This window comes from Macaca fascicularis, chromosome X (genome assembly GCF_037993035.2).
Source record: "Macaca fascicularis isolate 582-1 chromosome X, T2T-MFA8v1.1".
NCBI lineage: Eukaryota > Metazoa > Chordata > Mammalia > Primates > Cercopithecidae > Macaca > Macaca fascicularis.
Genome location: NC_088395.1, coordinates 93,343,919 through 93,361,820, shown reverse-complemented (window position 1 = coordinate 93,361,820; position 17,902 = coordinate 93,343,919). Strand labels below are relative to the sequence as shown.

The window sequence follows — 17,902 nt, the reverse complement described above, 5'->3', positions numbered from 1 at the left end:
AATTTCTGGAATAGTGTCTATGGTGTAAGGCTTCTGAGACAACAAAATATATATAAACATAGGGGAAATCATGTTAAATATTTGTGATCTAAGTTGTTGAGATTGTGGCAAATCTTATATTGATTCACTTTTTTTCACTCTTAAAAGGGGAACTGCCTAAAGGATATTTCAACTTCCCTTATTCAAAAAGATGTTGTGACTGTGTCAGGTGTATTGTATCACATATAGAACTCACATATACTCTACAAACAGTTCATCATATTAATTCCATGAGATTGAATGATACAGTAAAGGAAGATCTTTGCAGAGAACAAATTTCTAATAATGTAAGTTTCATTTTGTTGGTCATATTGTTTCAGCAATTACGAATGACCAACTTTCAAAAAGCTATTTATATTAAAGAGGTGTCAGCTTCCCCAGCTTTTCCCTCTCCTCTATTTTTCCTAACAACTAATTTCCTGAAACAATATTTTTCAATTACCTGTTTCCGAAAAGTTACTCACCCATTCTTTCCAAGTGATGATCCATCTGAGAGGGAGAACTGGACACACTGCTGCTGGAGTGGGAAGAGGTCTGGCTCCCAGGACGATGATTCTCTTCCAGAGAAGGAGCAGGAGAAGGACTCTCTGGGATCCGCTCCTGACACAAAAGGAAACCCAAAAGGAAATGTCATCTATGCGCCAAGTTTTTATGTTGGTTGAGTCCATACATTTGAAATGCTGACCTCTCACTTAGTGTGAAAGTGTACTCATCTACTATAATTCGTCTTACAAACATATCTTTTTTTTTATTATACTTTAAGTTCTAGGGTACATGTGCACAACGTGCAGGTTTGTTACATATGTATACATGAGCCATGTTGCTGTGCTGCACCCATCAACTCGTCATTTACATTAGGTATATCTCCTAATGCTATCCCTCCCCCCTCCCCCCTCCCCACAATAGGACCCGGTGTGTGATGTTCCCCTTCACGTTTCAAAAAATATATCTTTAAACAAAAATATATTTTTGATTCTTATGAAATTAATAAAATATCATGAGGGCTAAATTATGGAAAAAGACAAAAAAGCATATGGTAAAGGGTCAAGAAAAGTTAATTTCCATGTGCTCTCCTAAAAACTTCATAAATGATTAATAGTGTAGGTGTGTTTTGAAGGTTATTGTTATTGTAACTTCTAGATTGATGTAAAGTTCATAGCAAGGCCTGAAGGGTGATACTCCTATCTCATTAAGAAGGAGAACTCCCAAATGTAAAGACTTGAGAGCCCTGGAATAAAACTCACAAATCGTGGCCCCTGGTACAAGTTGAGCTTTTCTGTGTGGACAAAATTTATGCAAATAATATACTTGTATATTAGACACTTGTAACCTCTCAGACCTTAATAACTTATGTTGAATTCTGCCAACAAAATATTTTAATAGCCTGGGCACGGTGGCTCATGCATGTAATCTCAGCACTTTGGGAAGCCGAGGAGGGTGGATCACCTGAGGTCAGGAGTTCAAGACAAGTCTGAGCAAAATGGTGAAACCCCATCTCTACTGAAAATACAAAAATCAGCCAGGCATGGTGGCAGGCACCTGTCATCCCAGATATTCGAGAGGCTGAAGCAGAAGAATCCCTTGAACCCAGGAGGCGGACATTGCAGTGAGCCGAAGTCGTACCACTGCACTCCAGTCTGGGCAAAAAGAGCGAAACTCCATCTCAAAAAAGTATATATATTTTAATAGTCACAGTACATGATTATTTTTTTCAAACTTAACGCTACTATCTATCAAGGTCACTTCTTCTAGTATTCCATAGATTTTTTGTAGTTTTCAGTAATGAATTTTAATAAAATATTTTTGCATACTTCTTCAGTAATTATTATGGCTCTCAAGACTTCTGATTATTAAAATTGCTATAAAACACTGAAGCTATTCACTGTTTATGCATCACAAATTGATGAATAAATCGAAATCATTAAGTTAATTTGATCAATAAAAGAACCAAATTGCAGTGCTTATGCACATATTCAATAATGTGACTGGGTGATAGACATGCTGGGACAGAGAATGTTCTATAAAATATTTAATTCATCCATAATAAATTTCTTCAATTAAATGTTGTGGCTAATTATCTGTAATCACATCATTATTCTAATCACCATAACATTAAGAAATAATTTGTCAAATATGTGCTTGTACATTTCCACATTGATTTTGCATGAGAAGCCCAAATAACCCCCCTAAAAACTGTTTGTTTAATGCAAAAGTAATAGCATGAGAGTTAAAATTTATTATTTCATTAGTAGTAGTTAACATTATCCAATGTCTGGCATTGCAGTAGGCACAATGATGCCACCTCCCCAACTTAAAATCTCCAATCCACATCTTAATCCTAAGAACCTGTGAATTTGTTACTTCACGTGGCCAAAGGGACTTTGCAGATGCAATTGAGAATTGTGGAATAGGGAGATTATACTGGATTATCTTAGTGGACCCAATCTAATCACCAGGATTCTAAACTGTGGAAGACACAGGCAGAAAAGAAGGGTCAGAAGGAGAAATGATTGCAGAGGAATTGTCACAGAGATGTAACATGGCTGGCTTTGAAGATGGAAGAAGGGAGCCATGAGCAAAGAAATGTGAGTGGCCTTTAACAATAAACACTGGGCATTTCTAGAGGGGGAGAGAGGGAAAGGGGAAGGGCTGAAAAACTACCTATTAGACACTATAGACACTACCTAGGTGACGGGACCATTAGCACCCTAAACCTCACCATCACATAATATATCCATGTAAAAAAACCTGCACAGGTATCCCGTATATCTAAAAGAAAAGTTGAAATTATTTTAAAAGAAGAAAAGAAAATAGATAAAAGATTCTTCTCTGGAGCCTATAGAAAGAAATGCAGCACACCTTGACCACACCTCGCTTTTAGCCTAGTGAAACTCATGTCCAACTTCTGACCTACAGAACCCCAAGATAATAAATTTGCACTGTGCTAAACCACTAAATTTGTGGCAATTTGTTATAGCAACAATAGAACACTAATACGGTCATCAATGTAGTATGCATATTGTTAAATTTTGCTTTACATTATTGCTTAGCATTTCATTAACATCCAATAACTTTAGTGAGATGAATAGACTTTGAGTATATTACCTGTAGTTTATGCTAATTAAATACCAACAATTTTAAATGTATATTACATATTAAGGACTTTATAGCTGTTGTCATGCCTCCAAAACAATGTTTCCAAACAGAGTAGAATACTGATACATTTCTCTTATATTTAGTATGCAGGAAAATATCTGCTTGTCACATAATGTCTGCCAGGAAAAATAAAAAGAAATATAGAAGCAAAGCAGAAGAAAAGAATCAAGTTTTTTCCCCTAATCATTCTATTCACATTTTGGAGGGATGGTACGGGTACTGAAAGCAATATCCATACAGCCCTTCTATCATACGCTTTCAATTTTGAAAAATAAACTTGTAGTTTATCAGTTGTGAAATTCAACTTAAACTATAATGCTTTAAAATATATTATTTAAATAGTATGTGTGTGCGTGTGTGTGTGCATGTGTGTACACGCGCACACACACACGCGCACACACACACACCAGTGAAAGGAATTTAATATATGTGGCCTTTTTTTTTTTTGTCTTTCATCATTGTGTCTCACTGATTCCACGCCAAAATATGTGCAAAAACTGCAGAACATTTGCTATTTGTGTTTGAATTCCAACACTGAAAATGTCCTTTAAATATGTGTAATTCAATGAACTATATTTATCTCTAATGGACCTCTGAATGAATGGAGAGGGACAAAGTGCAGCAGTTATTGTGAAAAAATAAAACTGACAAAAGGAAAATCACTGTGTAATAGCAAACTGGCATCACATATACAGCAATGCATGCTGCTGTAATAAAAATAAACAATTTTTGAGTGATCCATGCAGTTTCACGGTTTAATAAACAAGAGAGTCCAACTGACAGTGATACTTGGCCTTGCTCACTCCCCCTAATAAAAGCTGAGTTCTCATTATGAATACATAAAAATCATAAGAACACCTATATGAATAGAAAATATCATGAATGTTAACAAAAATGAAATTGATATTAACTCATATTAAGAAAAAATAGTGGATTCCTCTAACATATTTAAAATTAGCATAGGATCAAACAATATAAACTCCAATAATTTACACTGAAACTCCTTCTTTGCATTTTCAGCAGCATCTTATGTGAAACAATGAACTAACTTTGAGAACATAATTTAGAAGGTGACTATTAAGAGTGACAGTAATATTTTGCATGAAGCAAATTTTCTCCTTTAAGATTTTGTAGCCTGTACTTACCAAATTCGACCAAGGTTCAGTCCGTTGTTATTTTTCTAAGGCAGCACAGAAGTCAGACTTTTTACACCACGCAAACCTTGTTATGTGAATGCAGTGTCTTATATTGATTAAGAATTAGGTGTTGTGTTTTTTTTAATCTCTGTGGAAGTGGAATGTTTAAGTTCTCCTAAAATAATGAATAATTATATGAACAATTTCTTCTTTGCAAGTAAACAGATCCATTTCTTAGCCCTATAATAAGTATGCATCTATTTAGCTACTTAACTGCAATATGCTTTGGTTCATTAGGTGGCTACTGTTGTGTCTCAGCCTAGTTAAAATTTCACAGCAAGTTAATCTGTTTTATTACAAATGAGAACACAAGCGATAATGCTTTCACCATTTGCCAAATACGGGGTTAACAGTATTTGCAACAAATCAATAAGTACATTTAAAAAGGAAACTTGCAAATCTAAAACCCCAATCATTTTTACTCATTGATAAGTTCATTTACATGGCATTTATGACTTTTACAACCCTGTTACTTTTTGCATATTTAATTTATGCTCCATCGAAAACAACTGTAGCTCCTATGAACCACAGAAGTCTTCTCCAAATCCAAAGTAGCAAAGGACAGAGATTTCCAAAATGTATATATTCTCACAATTCCTATTTTTCCCGGTAATTAGTAATACTATCTTCAATAATAACTCAGATTCTGATGTGTACTTACATAGTTCAAGGACTTTGCTTAAAAAGAATAAGTTGTTATAGAAAATGTTATTAATTAGTACACATAATCCCTTCTTCTACTATACCAGTTCCTTTTCTTTAGAGGTATATCACAAATGGTTAAAAAATGATGCCCATTATATCAAAGTATTTGAAAGTACAGTTGAACCTTCATAAAGGATGGGACAATGTTTAGAAAACTGAGTTTTTTATCACAGTCAATTTGGCTTAGGATTCAGTTTATTGGCACTAAAGTATCAACTCTGACCATGTTCACAGAGGTCATTTATTTCATTTCAATATATTGTTTTGCATTCTTGGAAATATGGAAGTATACACAGAATTTACGAAGTATTAACACATTTGTGTTAAGTATCTCTACCATGTGGTAATATGTATGTGCACATGTTCCATTGCCTTTTAAAAACAACTGTGTCAACATTGAATTGCCTCTGATATTTTATTATATTGATTTCTTTCAAGAATTCAGTAGAATTATGTAATATATGTCTTATTTTTATTTAGTTTGACTTCAACTCTCATTGTAATTACTCTTTCAAATGTTAATCTATTAATGAGTTCCTCAAGGATTTAATGGCATTTTGCTGCTGAAGAGTGGCTTTTGGAAGTTTATTTGAATGCTGAATATTTTATTCATGTATTCGTCTTGATATTTCATATTTAATTGATATGCTTCTTCTGTGTTGTCACCAGAGTTCTGCAGAAACAGAACAGATTGTAACTTGAAAGACTTTAATAATAAAACCAGAGACGGTAAAATAAAAATTTGCTCTTTGTTATTACCAACTTGGCTTACCACTAAATAGGGGGGGTAATTTGATGCCCAAAGTTGGTTTATCTAAAAACCTTTGGAAGCATGACACTTTATGGATGTTTATGAAACAATTCAAGAATTGGTCTGTGTTCTACAATCAGCAATTTACCATTGAATTTAAATTAACAATGATGAATATAGCGAAGTTTTCATAAACTTAAAAAATGGAAAAAGGGCTCTTGAGGTTAAAAAGGAAAAATTATGCAATTTAGTAATTGTTAAACTCCCTATTCCAGGGTAGAAGCTATCACAACATACATATTTCATTAGTCTATGAAACAGTGAGTCCACAATACTCTTACCTTGTTTCTCAAGGAGTGTTTAAGAAACTCACCACTCAGAAAAAATATTCTAGATATTGGGAGCTTTCACTCTTCAGTGGTTTTGAAGGCATAATTGCAATCCTGAATTAGAAGAGGCAATATAATAGTATGCATAAAAAATAATGCCAGATTGGGGGTGCAGCTGGAATACGTAAGCATGAGAGTGGAAAATAATATACACAACCTATGTGTGACCGATGTGGTGTTTGAACAAAGAATCCTCTCCTCTCTTTAATGTGATGAACCTGTCCTGGAAAAGGCTCACAGATTAAGGGAATCAGTCATAATATCTGACCATAGCCTAAAATACCTTCAAGTGGGAGAATGGATAGTTCAATGGGAAAAATGCATGGTTTCCAAGTTATGTTGTGGGCTTGTTACTCTGCCACCCACCCAAACAAACAAACAAACACAAACAACCCTTAATGCCCACTCAATGCATCTTCATCTCATGCTCTGAGATAGTAATAGCTTTCTCTTTCCACAGAGCACTTAGACTGAGACCCAAGTAGTGATTTTTGTCAGTGAATTTGAATTATCACACAAAAACCTCTCTGTGTTGACTAATTTTAATACCAGATGTTCACATGCTAATGCCACTGCCGTGTGACCATTTCCTATCAATTCATTAATCGCCAGCTGCTCAGCCAAACAAGAAACAGAGCTAATCAGATGGTGTTGGTAAACTGCCAAATAACAGCTTCCAACTTAAATTTCTTAAATGTGTTATCAGAAAAAAGCTATGGCACACTGACATTACACAGTTTCCCACAAATAGAGAAAAATGTATTGTAAGACACTTAAATGTCAAACAGGGAATAGAATTCCATACCAGTAAGGTATTTGACCTATTTTTGTCTTCATGATTTTGCCACATTCAATAATATAATTTAAGGATTAATAGTCTTGCAAGCCTAATGATCATAATGCAATTCCAATTCATGTTATAGCTATATTATTTATTAGCAACACATGCTAATAGTTGAGCCAACACCAAAGGGATCTGAGCCAGAACTAAAATTTACCATGTGCCTTGTGTAGCAATATTCCCAAACTATCTACTGACAAAAAACAACAAGAAACATTTATTTGCAACTTGTAACGTCTTTTCCACTTTTGGATTTAAAGTCTGTATTAGTAATAATAATTTATGTTGGAAACACTCCCCAAAGTTTAACATCTAAAGTGACTCCTTTAGCTTTCATTCACTCATGCAACAAATATTTATTGACTGCCTGATGTACCCCACTGGGGATGAAAGGAAGGCATATGTATGTTTTCATATGCATTGTAGGTGCCCACGGTGCAAACTATACTAAATAATTCACATGTAAACATTCAAATATTATTTAAAATTAAACACCAACCAGATCAAATTTGATATTTAATTGGGCACCCTTCTCCAGCCCCCATCAGGCTCCTAATCTTTATTCTGGGGTATCAAATCAAGGCAACTATCACAGGTAAATCAATGCTGTAGGCCAATAACTGTAGGTGAATTTAAAGGTGGAGGTTCCCTTTGTCCCATTACTGGTGAGAGAACATACAGAAGAACCTACATAGAGGAAGCTACTTCTATCTCATGCTAGTTTTTGGCCACAATATGGTTTTCTACTTACTACTATTTCTGTATGGATTCTTCAATGTAAAATATTGGTTAAAACATGCTGTGCACTTAGTAGGTGCCAAACATTACTCTAAATGTGTTAACATGCTTTATGTCACTCAGGCTTCTGTTAACACTATGAAGTAGATACAATTATCATCCCCATTTCATTGGGACCATGAGGCAATCTGAGACACAGGTGGGTTAATTAATTTGCCTAAAGTCACATAACAAGGAATGGTAAAACCAGGATTCAAATCTAGGCAGATAGCAATTATACTATACTACCTCTAATGAAATCTGCTTCTGAATGCATCTTATTTAACTAACAAATTATGATGGCTCTAGCCAGAAGTGGTCCTTTTGGGGGTGGAGCCTATCTATGTCTGTTTCTTTTCTGTGTTTTGGACAAAGCAATATGACAGAGTCTTTTGCATACATTCAACATTTGCTAAATCAGTGAATTCTGTTTTCTAACAGAAAGTGATGAAGATAATAGTACAATAAGCCAAAAGTCAACAGTAGCTGTCCTTTCTGGGTAACTGAAAGTATAATTTCCAGACGCTTGCTGATTTTTAAATCTTTATTATCCTTCTTTGTTCTCAAAATTATGGATGGTTCTAGACCTTCCATTCACCCTATTTAATGGAGTTCTGTTCAATGGAACTTTCTACAATGATGAAAACATCCTATAATTGTGCTCTCTAATACAATAGCCACAAATAACATGCGGCTATTGAGCACTTGAAATGTGACTAATTTGGTAACTGAAGTTTGAATTTTACATTTTTATTTAAGTTAAAATACCCACACATGCCTAATGGCTACCATTATGGGCAGTGTTGCTATAGTAGATATATCCTATGCATCTAAGATGCACTGTTAATTATTTAAATCCATGGAGGCAAGGAAATCTATCAGACTATGTAAGAAATACATATTTTCTTTGGAATATAAGCTTCTAAAAGTTATATCACTTCTGAGACCTAAAATGAAAAAGACTTAGCCAGGTGTATTTTCCCTTTTGGTAGCTTTCACTATTTGAGGATATTTGTAGGCATCCACACTTCTAATCACCAAACATTTTTTTTAACCAATATTTACATGCTGATAAAAAATGATCTAAATGCAATTAAGCTAAACTCCCTTCCAATTTAATACCATTCTCTGTTAAAGTGGTATAAATTAAACTGGTAAACAAACTTTATTCATTCACTTTTATAGAGAATTTTCAAACACTTAGTTAATGTGTTATGCTTTGTTGAAGGTATTGAAAAGTAAACTGGTTGGAAAAGTTTTAGTTGTTTGCTTTGCTTAATAGATATAAGAAAAGGTTGTCATGGAGAGTCTGAAGTGATACCCATTTCATATTTAGTATAATATTTTTAAAGGAGGCTGCTGCCTTGGACCTGCTCAAGCTAGAGCCAATTGTTAAATATTCATTAATTTTGTGAACCAGTTGTTAAGCTGTTGGTAACCTGAAATCTGCCATGATAGAAATATTTACACCAAGAAAATTGGCAAATGTTATAAATAACAGTTTTCTTCTTATTTTGATTTGTTTTGTTTTTGGAGAGCTGGTTTTTAGGCATATCACTGGATGCTGGCCCCAAAATTATAAAATCTGAAACACTGAATGTATAAGTCCATTATAGAAATTAGAAGTTTTTCTTTCATCCTAACATTCAACATTACCTGATTAAGCAAATATTAAGTTCATGAATAAGTACACAAGTTCTGTGTTCATTTGAGCCTATGAGCATTCAAACAAACAAAACTAGACTTGTAACATTCTGAAAATAAATGTATTTTGTGAGTATGCACTCAATCACAGTTGCATATATCACATAGCTTTCTTTTTAGGAATGTGAAAAATAAGAGACAAAAATAGCACACTAACAAATCACCCAGTATTAAAATTTTAAGCAATGTGAAGGTAGATTAATATAAATAATTATAGGTAGTTTCACTTCTTTTTATAACTCAAAAACCCTGGTCTCATAGGGCATAAAAGCAAACTCTACCATGTTATCAAAAGAGAAAATACGGGTTCATTTTGTCTATCTAAATACTTAATAGAGAATTATATAATTATTTATTTTGTTCATTATTTGTCTCTCCCATTTAAATCATAAACCTTGAGCACTACCTGATACACAATAGTGATTCAATGAGTAGAAAACAAAAAATATGAATGAACCAACAAATTTTTTAAACCAGATACCAGTGGCTTCATTTGATTCAATTAATTGTTAACAAATAAGCCTGCCAGCAAATGACAAATTAACTTGTTTGAATTGAAATGAAAAGTTAACATGGCTTACAGATTAGCCTAATCAGTTTTCAGATGTAAACTATAATTTAAATATAAACTTTATATGCAAATATAGAAGTAAAGTATAAAGAAAGCAAGATCCATTTTGCAGAAAGGAAAACTGAAGTGCAAAAATATTTTAAAAGTTGCTCCTAGGACCTTTATCTAGAAATACTAAATGTTAGAAATAAGTATGATTTGTATAGCCAGTCATTTATTAACTTGATATATTCTATGCATCATATAATCCTATTATTCAAAGAATATACTAGAAGACGAGCTTCCAGTGGAATTAGTGATCCAAGTATTATGATCATCAGTGACAAGCATTAGCACAGGCATCAGCTTAACATAAACCAAGCTAAAGAAGAGTGGCATGTGTTTAGAAGGACACTGAAAACATGTTTCAATATCACAGCTTGCTTTTTTTTTAATCCCAGGGATTTTAAAAAATGATATGGCAAAAAGGATGTCTTATGCAGTTCTTGCATTCCTACAAATAAATACCCGATACTGGGTAATTTATAAAAAAAGAGATGTAATTGGCTCATGGTTCTGCAGGAGGCACAGGAAGAATAGCACTCATATCTGCTTCTCGAGAGACTTCAGGAAGTATTTACTCATGGAAGTTGAAGCAGGAGCAGGCATATCATATGGCTAGAGCAGGAACAAGGGTGGGGAGGTAGGTGCAACACATTTTTAAATAACCAGATCTCACGTGAACTCAGAGTGAGAGCTCACTTATCACCAGGGGAATGGCCTGAGACATTCACAAGGGATTTGCCCCCATAATCCAAACACCTCCCATCAGGTCCCACCTCCAACATTGGGGATTACATTTCAATAGGAGATTTGAGCAGGAACAAATATCCAAACTATATCATTCCACCCCTAGACTCCCCCAAATCTTTTGTCCTTTTCACATTGCAAAGTACAATCATGCCTTTCCAACAGTCCCCAAAAGTCTTGGCTTATTTCAGCATTAACTCAAAAGTCCAAAGTCCAAAGTCTCATGTGAGGCAAAGCACGTCCTTTCCACCTATGAGCCTATAAAACTAATTGCTTACTTAAAATCAATTAATTCAAATTACTTACTTCCAAGATACAACAGGGGTATAGGCATTGGGTAAACATTCATGTTCCAAAAGAGAGAAATCAGCTGAAAGAAAGGCCCTGCACAAGTTAAAAACCCTGCAGGGCAGTCATTAAATCTTAAAGCTCCAGAATAATCTCCCTTGACTTCATGTCCCACATCCCACAAAATAATCTCCCTTGACTCCATGTCCCAACTGCCCTTAACTCCAGGGAACACTAATGCAAGTGGTGGGCTCCTGAGTCCTTGGGCAGCTCTGTCCCTGTGGCTTTACAGAGTTCAGACCCTGTGCTGCTCTCATAGGTTGTTGTGCATCTGTGGCTTTTCCATACTGAAGTTGTAAACTGCCAGTGGATCTACCATTCTAGGGTCTTGGAGCCAGTGGCCCCTTTCTCATAGCTTCACTAGGCAGTGCCCCAGTGGAGACTCTGTGTCAAGGCTCCAATCCCATATTTTCCCTCTGCACTGCCCTAGTAGAGGTTCCCTGTGTGGGCTCTGCCCCTGCAGCAGGCTTCTGCCTGGACATCCAGGCCTTCTCATACATTTTCTGAAACCTAGCAAAGGCTGCTAAGTCTCATTCACTCAAGCATTCTGTGTGTCTGTAGTATTAACACCACACAGAAGCTGCCAAGGGATATGGTGGCTTGTGTCCTCTGGAGTAGTGGCAAGAACATTATCTGGGGTCCTTTGAGCTGAGGCTGGAGCTAGAGCAGCTGAGATGCAGGGAGCTGTGTCCCAAGGCTGTGCAGGGCAGCAGAGCCCTGGGCCTGGCCCAAGAAATAATTCTTCCCTCCTAGGCCTCTAGGCCTGTGATGAAGGGGCTGCATGAAGTTCTATAAAATACCTTTGAGGTCTTTTTCTCATTGTCTTGGATATTAGCACTTAGCTTTCTTTTAGTTATGCAAATATGTCTAGCAAATGGTTGCTCCATAGCCTGCTTTTATTTCTCTCCCAAAAAAGCTTTTTCCTTTTTTTGCCACATAGCTAGGCTGCAAATTTTCCAAACTTTAATGCTCTGCTTCCTGTTTAAATATAAGTTCCAACTTTTCATTATTTCTTTGCTTCCACATAAGAGCATATGTTGTTAGAAGCAGCCAGGCCACATCTTGAACACCTTGATGCTTAGAAGTTTCTTGTGCCAGATACCCTAGGTCATCACTCTCAAGTTCAAACTTCCACAGATCCCTAGGGCATGAACAGGATGCAAACCAGGATCTTTGTTAAGGTATAACACATGTGAAATTTGCTCCAGTTCCAAATAAATTCCTCATTTCTATCTGAGACCTCAGCAGCCTAGACTTTACTGTCCATATCCTCATCAGCATTTTGGTCACCACCATTTAATCAGTCTCTAATAAGTACCAAACTTTTCCGCATCTTTCTGTCTTATTTTGAGCCCTCCAAATTCTTCCAACCTCTGGCCATTACCCAGTTCTAAAGTTGGCTTCACATTTCAAGGTATCTTTACAACAATGTTTTATCCCTCAGTACCAGTTTTCTGTATTAGGCATTTCTTGCATTGCTATAAACAAATACCTGAAAAAGGGGAATCTATAAGGAAAAAGGTTTAATTGGCTCATGGTTCTGCAGGTTGTGCAGGAAGCATATCACTGGCACCTGCTTTGGGGAGGCCTCAGGAAACTTTTACTTATGGTGGATGGTGAAGTGGGGGCAGACACATCACATGACCAGAGCAGGAGCAAGAGAATGTGATGGGGTACGTGCCACAGCCTTTTAAACAACTAGATCTTGTGTGAACTCAGAGTGAGAGCTCACTTTTCACCACAGAGATGCCCCAAGCCATTCATGGGGGATCCACCCTCATGATCCAAACACCTTCCACCAAGCCCAGGCTCCAACATTGTTTACATTTCAACATGAGATTTGGGTGAGGACAAATATCCAAACTATATCAAAAGGTAATTTTGATCCGAAAGAAAAAAATGACAATATGAGTAATGTAAACATTTCAAAATAATTTGATAGCTCTTTCTGTAAATTTTCACAAGTTTTATATAACTAAACACAAATTTTGGACCCTTTTTATAATGTGCCCTAGTCTCATACTACATCTTTCAAATTTTGAGTATTGTTTTTCTTTAGGTGTGTTTTAAATTGATTATAGTATACACAGCAAAGAGGTTTTGGGAAAGGCCACTGTGACTTTTCTTAATTCATAGTGGATTTGTCAGAAGGAAATCAAATTTCATAGTGAAGACATTTACTTCTAATAATTAAATGTTAAATATTCTGATAATGCATATTTGGAAAGACAGTTTACCTACATGGTAAAAATGATATAAAAGACCTGGTGAATTAAACTAAGATATTTTGTAAAGTAATGAGTTATACAAATTTAAACATTTGTTTTATTATGTAAAACTGCTAGGATAATAAAATTTAAAGAACAGTGAGTACATATTCACATTTCAAACAGACTGTCTAAAAGAGAACACTAAAATTCAACAGAGACTCATGGGAAACCCCAAAGCAAGTAATGAGAGGGTCTGAAGCAGCTTACCAGGATGGGGGCTTGCTGGGGACCAAGAAAAGCTCCTGGACATGGGGAAAAGGAAAGGGAGAAACTCCCCAGGACTCCACACTCCTGCAACAGACTTTAGCAATCTTGGCTTATAGAAGAACCCATCAATCAACACAGGCCTTGGACCTAACATAGGGAGTTGCCTAGTGATTGCACAGAGGTGTTGCTCCAGAAAGGGAATCCACCCAAAATCCCACAGGCTTCCAATCTCAGAGCAGCTTCAACCTGGAACCATTCTGAGAGACTAGATACCAAGGATCTAGATCCTGCTCCGAGGCAGCACTGACAAGGCTGTTGCCATTGCCAACACTGGACTGAGGAAGGATCTGGGAAACTGAGTGCTCCCACACACCGTTAGAACAATCTCCACCACCCTACTTGAGGCTGCTGTAAGACTGAGGCATAAGCAGACTTCACTTTCGGCAGCTTCTTATCCATGCTGCTCACCTGAGAGGTGCGCCACTCTCTCTGGTTATGGACCCACACCTGGTGCAATTTTGAGAGTGTAACACTGGGCTGTGCCCCACCACTGGGCAGAGTTTGAGCTGACTCTGCTGCATCTGCCACCTGGCTGAAGCGGGAGGAGACTGGACAATTCAACGCACTCCTAAAACAATTCCCTCTCCCCTGCTACAGCTGCTGTGAGATCAAGATGTGGACAGGCTGTACTTTCCAGAGTTACCTGCCCCTCCAGCTATAAGGAGCCCCACCCTCCCTGATGGCAGGTCTACAGCACAGCCATGACAGTCCATTCCTGAGAATTCCACTGGTGGCATGAGGACAACCCCACTTTTGCTTATCACACACAGCACCTGAAGTCACTACTTTCAAGGAAATGTCTCCTTGCCTAGACCCATATCCCCAGCACTCAAGCACGCCACGCAGGACCCAGGAAGTTTCCCAGCCAAGTTTATTATTGCTGGCACTTGATTGCTGCTTCCAGAGTCTGAAGTCATACTGACCCAATCTACCAATACCACAACAGATGACACTCACCCACATGTGCTACCAGCAGGCCAGGGGAACGAGCCTCCACAACCAATTGCAGGCACCAGCAACACGAGCGCAAACCACTTGATTTCAAGTGGGTTGCTCCATCTTCACTACTTTATTTAGTCACATCACACCAGCAGTCCAGGGGTCCTGGGAACCTGCCCAAATGCATGGTCTACCACTGTTATTACCAGCATCCAAACAAGCTACCTGGAGGCCCACAAATTGGCCCTTCAGGGCTCATGAACACTGGTGCCTGTGTAAGCTGCTCTGGGGACTAAGAACAGGCAGATTCAGCCTATTGACGCCATCACTACTGCCTGAAGAATGGTCTATCTCGCATCCCATTTCTACAGCAAAATTTCAGCACAGGCTTAACACATAACTGTATCGTAACCCATGGAGGAAATCACAGATACCAATGACCCTGTATATTACAGAAAATATTGTATAGATTACCATGGGCCACCCAAAGTCAAAGCCAAAGTATCTGACTCAACCAATAACATATATACATTTTCAGCAAAGTTTTCTTGTATAAAAGCAGTTTCAAAAACTTGGAAAAGCTACTGTTACCCCAGGAAGCATGATAAGCAAGGAAATATGACACAATAAAACCATAAAAAATTGATCAGGAAAAGAAATGAATCACAAAGAAATTATTGAATGACAGATAAAATATTCAAAATGTTAATTTTAGAGAAGCTCGATGACATGCAAGAGAAATCTGAAAACAAATGCAAATAAATTGGAAAATCAATTCAGGACATAAATGAGAAATTTACCGAGGAGACAGACACCGGTTTTTTTTGTTTTTGTTTTTTTTTAAACAAAAACAAACAAAAAAACAGAAATTCTAGAACCCAAAAGTTCATTGAAGGAAATATAAAGTACACTTGAATATTTCAGTAATAGACAAGACCAAGCAGAAGGAAAAGTCTCATAACACGAAGACCAGTCTTTTGAAATAATCCAGTCAGTCAAAAAAAAAAAAAAAATTAAAAGAATGAATAAAGACTATAACATATTTTGAAGTACATAAAGCAACCAAACTTAAGAATTATCTGTGCTTCTGAGGAAGAAGAAAGAACCAAAAGTCTAGAAAACCTATATGAGGAAGTAATTTATGGAGATTTTGCATTTCTAGCAAGAGTGTCAGACATCTAAAGGAGACTTAGCAATCTCCAAGAGTATACACTGCGAAAAGGACTTCACCACACCATATTGTAGTCAAAATATCTAAAATCAACAGGAAATAAATAATTTTAAAATCAGAAAGAGAAAAACATCTAGTCATCTGTAAAGGAATCCCCATCAGAAAGTGGAATTCTCACCTGAAATGTTACAGGCCAGAAGAGAATGGTATGACATTTTCAAAGTACTAAAGAAGAAAAAACTGCCAGACAAGCATTTTTCATCCACAAGAAGAAGCTTCATAAGTTAGGGAAAAATAAAATATTTCCCAGACAAGCAAACACAGAGAATTCTTCCCCACAATATTGATCATACATTAAATGTTCAAAAGAGTTTTAAACATGGAAACAAAACTTCGTTATTCACCATCATAAAAACACATGGAAGTATAAAACTCACAAGACTTACAAAACAGTCATACAAAGGAGAAAGAGAAATAATCAAATGACAACATGACAGAATTCTATCAAACAATAAAGAAACATAGAGAATAAGGAAAAAGCAAATAATCTGTAAAACCAATTAAAAGGAATAAAAAACATGACAGGCACAAAACTTCACATGTCAACAATAACCTGGAATGTAAATGGATTAAATGCTACACTTAAGACATAGATGGGTGAAATAAATTAAAAAACATGATCCAACTATATGCTGATAACAAGAAGCTTTCCTGTAAAAACAAATACAGAATCAAAGAGGTGGAAAAAAAGATATTTCATGCAAATGAAAATCAAAAGTCAGCAGGAGTAGCCATATTTATATCAGTTACAACAGATTTTAAATCAAAAATAGTAAAAAAAAGACAACTCAATCACTATTGATAAAATGATCAATTCAGCAAGAGAATATCATGATTCTAAAAATACAAGCACCCAACATGGGAGAACCATTTATAGAATATTCTATCTGACAACTACAGAATATTCCTTTTCCTCATCAGCACATGGAACAGTGTCCAAGATAGACCATATACCTGGCCACAGAACAAGTCTCAACAAATTTTTAAAATTCAAATTCATATAGAGCATCTTCTCAGATCACAATGGAATAAAACTAAAAATCATTGAAAAGAAAAACTAAGGAAACTTCAAATATATGGAAATTAAACAACATGCTCTTGAGCAATCGTTGGCTTAAGGAAGAAATTAAGAAGGAAATCTAGAAATTTCTTAAAACAAGTGCAAATGGACCCACTACCTATCAAAATCTATGAGACAGACAAAAATTGTGCTGAGAGGGAAGTTTATACCATTAACTGCCTACTTCAAACATTTAGAAAGCTTACAAATTATCAACCTAACATCACACCTCAAGGAGAAAGAAAAGCAACCCCCCCCAAAAAAAAAATTAGCAGAAGAAATAAATATCAGAGCAGAACTAAATGAAATAAAGAACAAAAAAGTATGAAAAATCAACATGAGAAAATAGCTCTTTGAAAATGTAAACAAAATTGATAACCCATTAGCTAGACTAACAAAAGATACAAATAAAAATCAGAAATAAAAAAGGAGACATTACAAATGATTCCACAGAAAAATGAAAGATCATCAGAGACTACTATGAAGAAGTAAAAGCTTGCATACTTGAAAACCTAGAGGAAATGGATAAATTCCTAGAAACTTACATTCTCTTAAAATTGAACCAGGAAAAAATATAAAACCTGAGCAGAACAATAACGAGTAGTGAGATTGAATCATTAACAAAAATAATCATCAAACAAAATAAAGCCCGTGATCAGGTGTATTCACAGCCAAATTCTACTAACACCAATTATCCTGAAATTGTTACAAAAAGTTGAAGAACAGGAAAGTATCCCTAAATAATTCTATGAGGCCAGTAACATCCTGATAACAAAACCAGAGGGCAACACAACAATAAAAGGAAACTGCAGGCCAATATCCTTGAAAAGCATAGATGAAAATATCCTCAACAAAATATTAATAAATTA

General features: G+C 36.0%; 1 protein-coding gene across 8 annotated transcripts in view; it reads right to left on the bottom strand.

Moving 5' to 3' along the window:
* DACH2 (dachshund family transcription factor 2) overlaps nt 1-17,902 on the bottom strand; it is a 691,333-nt gene that overhangs the window by 96,921 nt on the left and 576,510 nt on the right. For all 8 annotated transcript variants that reach the window (XM_015444057.3, XM_015444056.3, XM_074029434.1 and 5 more), the window contains one exon: nt 504-639. In XM_015444057.3, the coding sequence (XP_015299543.1) occupies nt 504-639 (136 nt within the window). The remainder of the gene's footprint in view (nt 1-503; nt 640-17,902) is intronic.